Source organism: Buceros rhinoceros, unplaced genomic scaffold (genome assembly GCF_000710305.1).
Source record: "Buceros rhinoceros silvestris isolate BGI_N320 unplaced genomic scaffold, ASM71030v1 scaffold518, whole genome shotgun sequence".
NCBI lineage: Eukaryota > Metazoa > Chordata > Aves > Bucerotiformes > Bucerotidae > Buceros > Buceros rhinoceros.
The window spans coordinates 24,498-30,962 of NW_010428375.1; the positions used below are offsets into that span (position 1 = coordinate 24,498).

The 6,465-nt window shown below is 46.9% G+C and overlaps 1 protein-coding gene across 1 annotated transcript in view; it reads left to right on the forward strand.

Moving 5' to 3' along the window:
• DCC (DCC netrin 1 receptor) overlaps positions 1–6,465 on the forward strand; it is a gene marked incomplete at its 5' end in the record, with an annotated part of 71,917 nt that overhangs the window by 23,227 nt on the left and 42,225 nt on the right. The window contains 2 exons of the mRNA XM_010142224.1: positions 957–1,064; positions 2,869–3,063. Of these exons, the coding sequence (XP_010140526.1) occupies positions 957–1,064; positions 2,869–3,063 (303 nt within the window). The remainder of the gene's footprint in view (positions 1–956; positions 1,065–2,868; positions 3,064–6,465) is intronic.

Below are 6,465 nucleotides of genomic sequence, written 5' to 3' on the forward strand. Positions count from 1 at the left end.
TCTCAGGCTGCCCCCAGAGGTGGCAGCAGTCCCATCGCTGGCCCCATGGCAGGTCAGGTTGGCCCTTGGGGCTCTGAGCCCCCTGCTCTGGGGGCAGATGTCCCTGCTCCCTGCAGGGGGTTGCACTGGGTGAGCTTTAAGGTTCCTTCCAACCCCGACCAGTCTGTGATTCTGTGATAACCCACCATAAATCTGCCACAAAGAGCATCAGCTGGCGAGTAGTCACCTACTCAGTAACATAACAAACTTGTGGTCCCCGAGCACAGATTTCATTTTTGTTTCTGGATCCCACTGCTGAAAAGTTCAACTGATGCAGATACCACGGGACTATCTGCTCAGTGTTAGTTCAGAGGGTCCAGTTCCTGTGAGCAGAGCCTGTACAGCACCTGGCTCTTCCCTTCCTTCTTGTTGTCTAAGATCACTGAGCATTCATCGCCCTGAAGGGCTGTGCCTGCGCTTCAGATGGGGCTGGTTGAGCTCAGCGTGATTGAACAGATTTTTAAAGTTTAACCTCATAAGTGACTTTGAAGTTGTTCTTTGAACGTTCAGGGAAGTTGTGTGGTGGCCATATGGGTAGGACGCAGATGATGGGATGCCCACACAGTGTTCTTCATGCTCTTCCGTTATCTACATGCTCGAAGTCACACACAGCCTGTATCAGAACTGAGGAAACAAACAACGAGCGCAGTGCCAATGTATCACTCCTCTCGCTGAACTGTTTTCTAATAACTGCCCAATTTTCCTCCCTCCTCCACAGCCCTAAAAATGTACCACGCCTGCACATGTTCCTAATAGAGAGGTCACGATATTATTGCTGTTATTAAATGTATACGGCTCCCAGGGTGCGTTAGGCGGTCTCGGGTACTCAGTGTGAGCGGTGAATGCCTGCCACGGGGTGTAAGGGGTTCAAACGAAGGTGGACGACTTCTGGGTTCAAGTGTTTTCTTTATTTTCAGCTCCAACCTCTGCTCCCAAGGATTTGACGGTCATTACACGGGAAGGGAAGCCCCGGGCCGTCGTTGTCAGCTGGCAACCGCCGTTGGAAGCCAATGGGAAAATCACTGGTAAATATTTACATTTTTCTGTGTTATTTACCGATGATTTACTGCTTCCACTCCCTATCTCTGTTGTTTGTTTGATTGGGGGTTTTTGGTTTGGTTTTTTGTTGGGTTTTTTTCGTGTGTGTGCTTTTTTTTATATTAATGTTTTGTTTTCTCTTGCTTTTCTCAGCCATCTTGGTCTGGGATTCAAGGCACCTTTTAGGGATACTGCAAGATCTAGACTCGGGGGATGTAAATCTTGTTTTTCGTTGCTGAGAGCAGTACCATAAGTTAAAAAATGCGGCACTGGGACTGAGGGTTTTGTGGGACGTGCTGCTCAGTGATAATTAGAAATGATTAATAGTAAGTACTTTGTTTGGCAATAATGCAATACATAATACACATAATGATAGGTTACTGGGTGCAGCGCATAATGGGGGGATTTATTGGTGGATATCTAACTTTACAATAACAATTTGAGGAAAAAAAAGCCCCTAACATGGACTGACAAGAGCTGGAGATAATAGGTGCTTCACGATGACAGATTTTATTTTCCAAAATGCTGCGTAGAACCTTAGTGCCTAATGAAGAAATCCACTCCAAACCTTTAATGTTTGCCTAGTTTGAAAAACATAATAGAGTTCTAGCTGAGATTTTGCATTTAAATGATCATTTTAGGCTGTTAATAGGCATGTCAAAGGCATATAATTGTTAGGGGCAATTTTGCTCATCTTCAGAAATACGCATGTTATGGTCACGTTGCTACAAAGAGTTGAGTTAGACCAGTTCTACAACGTATTTGCGTGTGGGAGAAGGCGTGGATATGTCACCATTACTCCTGGTAATCCCCGTGACATGCTGCTAAAGAGTTGAGAAATGCCCCTAATGGTGCTGATTCCCCAACAACTAGAAGATGCAGTAAAATAAAAGCTGCCCTGACTTCCACGGTGTGAAACGACTCCGTGATAGCAATTTTGACAGGGTTTTTCCACTGACAGCAGCATTCAGACCTGGGAGCAGGTGGACATCCACACACAGGCTCCTTTCTGGTAGCATTGGGCTGCAGACTGACTCTCCGAGGGATTTTTTTACTGCATATGTGGTCAGGTGTGTCTGAGAGGTACCAGGGAGAGGAAACAGCTCCTTGTGGAGAGTAGAAGCATCCCTAACAACCCAATCATCTTCCTCCCTACAAATGCTTGAGCGTTGTGTTTGTGTTTAGACGCACACATGTATCTATTTCCATAACTTCCCTTCAGCTCAAGGTAATTCCTACAAATCACTATCATTTCCTAAGCCTGGTGCTTCTGCTCTCCAAGTTGTAAGACGTTTAAGTTTCAGCCAGTGGTAAGTAGTTATCGTGGTGCTCCAAGTTAGCAAAATTCAGAGTTACCAGAAGTTTTATTCTTTATCCAAAATGCTTTCCGCTCCAGTTGCCAAGAAGTGGTTTATGGCTTTCCATAAGCACCCAGTAATTCACGTGTGTCCCTGATGCTGCTCAGTTTTATTTCAGCACTGAAGCACTAAAGACTCGTGTCGGGTGGTTTATGGCAGCGATCGGGCTGAACGGTGCGCCTCAAGTTGGGAAATGCCCTTCTAACAGCCTTTTAACGCGCGCTGCCTGGTTTTATAGGTGTTAAATCTGTATTTCGTACAGCAAATGCTGCAGCTGAGGTTTTGTTCTCAAACTGTATTTTCATAGCTCTTTGGACTGGAGAGCTGCCATCCCCCTTTTAAAAATCTAACCATTTTTAAGAAATCTGTACTGCGTAATGGAAGCGCGTTAAAATGCGGTCGAGCTCCTGACAGCGCGCCTGTGTTTATCCAGCTTACATCCTCTTCTACACTTTGGACAAGAACGCTCCGATTGACGACTGGGTTATGGAGTCCATCGGCGGCGACCGGCTCACCCATCAGATCCTGGACCTCAACCTGGACACCATCTACTACTTCCGGATCCAAGCTCGCAACGCCAAGGGAGTGGGGCCCCTCTCCGATCCCATTTTCTTCCGGACGCTGAAAGGTTTGGATCTCTGTCATCTGGAGATTAACGTTATATAAATATTCTTGTGCCTCCATGAGAGCTTTGCAGTTAATTCCAGAAGAGATGCTGCTACTTGAAACTGTTACAGAGAGATAAAAGCAGGGTACGGTTGTTGACAAGAGTGAACCAGGCAATGAGGCAGTAACTGTATTTTTAAATTTGCTCAGCTAGGGGAGAGCACTCTAACACTTCCTAACTTTCTCCCATCCGTAATAAAGCTAATGGGATCTGACTGGATTTCTCTAGAGAGGTCCCTTGTCATTTGGGATCCTCCGGTGACTGCGGGAACCTGTAATGACTCGCTCCTGTCAGCAGAGTAGGCGTGCAAAATCATGATTAAAAACCTCAGCAAAGTGAGATGCCACTTGGCTGTGCGTGGGGAAAGTTGTTCCGAAGGATTTTCAGTACCTGTTACTAATACCCGGCTAATTAATACCTGATCCCTCTCCCTTAGTGACCAGTGAGGAGCAGACAAAGCAGGGGCACAGGTTTTTTTGGCTGCTATTTCAGCGCCAACGTGTTCACAAAAGCAGCTTGTATCAGGCTCCATTCCAAATGAACGTGGGGAGCTGTTCCTCGTCTCTCTTCCCCGCTGCCCGTCCGTGTGAAGCCTGACATGATCCACCCAGAAATTATTAGTGATGAAGATGTAAGCAACATACCGTGAGTGGGAAGCAGGGCGCTCGCCGCAGCTCCGCTCCTGCGGTTTTAACGGTCGCTCATTCATTTGCACAAAGGTATGAAATTACTTTTCAAAAGACGCGTAATTAATGAACAGCTCAAACGCTATAGGAAGGAAGCGTGGCGTGTGAGAGAGCACGTTATCGCTCCTCTTCTCCATCACCCATCTTCTCGAGAGAAATCCAGGCATCTGTGTGTAAAAATAACACCTCGGCAGAAGGTAATTGAAACTGGACGCAGGCTGGGCCTGGGAAGTCACGGCTGGAGGAGAATGGGGGGAATTCAGGCTCCGGCCCGAGAGGCGCGGGCTTGGCGTGCATGCTCAAGCCCTTGTTTAATCAGTGAGGAGTGCCCTCGTTTAACGCAGGCTGCGCCAAAGCGTTGCTGAGGAGGGGTGATGCGCCAGCCCATCCCCACATCATTGCCTCTGGGGGATTGGCTGGTGTTGGAGTTTGTTCTTCAGCGAGCCTTGGTGTGAATAGCAAATTCTACTGCTGCCACTGACGGACGGAGGGCAAACACTGTTTTGAGCCGTTGAGGAATGAGGAAGCACTGGCACAGAGCGTCTCCAGCGCTGATACAACTCATACAACAGCTTTCATGAATTAGCAAGAAAAAAAAATGAAAAATAATATCAATTTGTTCTGAGCTTATCACCCCTGCCCAGGACTGCAGGACTTCCTTGTCCAAGTCGTGTTTGGCTTTGAATGACTTAGCGGGAAGATCCTGATGGTTCATCCTCCACTGCCATGAAATTCGAAACGAGAGCGCTTTGCGGGTGCTTTGGCTCTATCAAGAGGACGGGGCCAGCTGAATTTCATGCTCCTGATTTGCACCAAGCAGAAGTAGTCTATTAGACCTGAGTTTCAGATGAGTTCCGGGCATCAAAACATAGTAGCCGGGGACTAATGAGCTATGAAGAGATAGAGGCACAGATATCCGACTAAAGCAAAAGATTAATGCACTTGATAGGAGCCATTTGATAATGTTTACCCAAAAATACCATAAAACTCATTTGGGAAATGAATTCTGGATCAGACAGCATCAACAGATCGCAAAAAGATGAATTTATACATTTGTTACATCTTGTAATAGCCTACAAGGACCACGTCTAATACCCTGCCATGAATACTTTATGATACCCACCCTAAATATGTCATGTTCAATCCTAGTCAACCCTTTTTTTGACAAATCTATCCCTGCACTTGAGGTGAAAAGACTTTCTGAAGTCTTGAGCGCGGTCTGAATTATGCAGAAATGCTGTTTCCCGGCCCTTAATAATTATTAACCGAAGACGCAGCCGTGCCATATGGTAATGTGTGCGCTGACGGCAACCGGCGTCCTGATCAGAGGAGGTTTTAAATCACGAGGAGCTGCACAAGCATCCCAGACCCGCTAAGTCACCCACCGTTGCTTTTCATGCGTTACAGCACGTAAAGCTCCTCCAAGGAAACCGAGCCGTTACTCGTGGTGTAATTGCGATGTATTTGTAGGGACTTTGCTAATGAAAACGTAGTGATCTGTGAGAAAGAGGGATGTTTAGTGGTAAATAACACCTCCACGGAGCAATGAGTTTATATTCTTCCACCTCAGCTCTGCCGATGGTAATACAGAGGCAAACAGGCAAATCCTTCGCGTACATAAATTGCTGTTACGCTGGGAGTTCCCATCAGGCTACGACAGTTTCCCTTGGTTGAGGATCTGCTTTTTATGCTCTGGCTGGTTAGATTTATCCCTAAAAACATGAAGAATCTGACCCACACATTCTTAGGGACCATAAAATGTGATGAAACATCCCACCTCTTCTTTTTCTTGTGTAATTTGGGCCAAAATTGGAGGAGGTTACTACGGTTTTTCTTACTCCTCACTGAGTCTGGCTGGCGCCAGTGACTATTACGTGCAGATTTAGGCATTTGTGCTCATGGAAGAGAGGCAGAGGGTGCCCAAACAGCCTGCTGCAGCCTCTGGCAGTGTGTTGTCACACGTTTCCCCTGCCGTTCAATTCCAGCTCTCGACGCGACATTACTTTTACAGCCTATAAATTTTCAGAAATGTATTAAGCTGCAGAAGTAAATAAACAGTCTGAAATTCCCGTGCAACTGCCCAATGAAACGTGATGACTAAAGGGTGAAGGAACGAACCGGTGACAGAGATGGGCAGGAGGGTTTCCTCGATCTTTTAAATAACTTTTCAGTGGTTTGTCCTTTTTTTTTTTTTCATCTATTACAGAAACAAGCAGGTCTCAGAACTGCACTTCCTAAAGGTGCTCGTGGTTTCTTCTGCTCAGCCTGTTCCGGGTATCAGCCAGCATTGCCAGTCAGACCTAATTAATAAAGTAAAGAATAGGAGAGAGTAGTAATCTGCTTCTCAGGGTCACACAAATCCACCAATCATCATAACCTGGGGAACAGTTGCCTGTTAATGCACCGGCCTAAACCAGCGGATCAGGTGTGGTTTGAAAGGGAGGGGAGAGGGAGGAAGAGGTCACGGGCTGAGCTTCACAACACTCGCGTCTCCCAGCAGCAAGAGCTGCTCATGGCCTTTCTGCAGCTCGCCGGATGAAAAGTGGCCGCTGTACCAGTTCTAGAAGAGCCCTGAAATTGCCGGGGGGGCCAGCTTCCCCCGTGACCCCCCTTTTCCAGCAGGGATGCTGTGGGGCAGCATTTCTAGCCCTGCAGTGCCCTCTAATGCTGCCTCAGC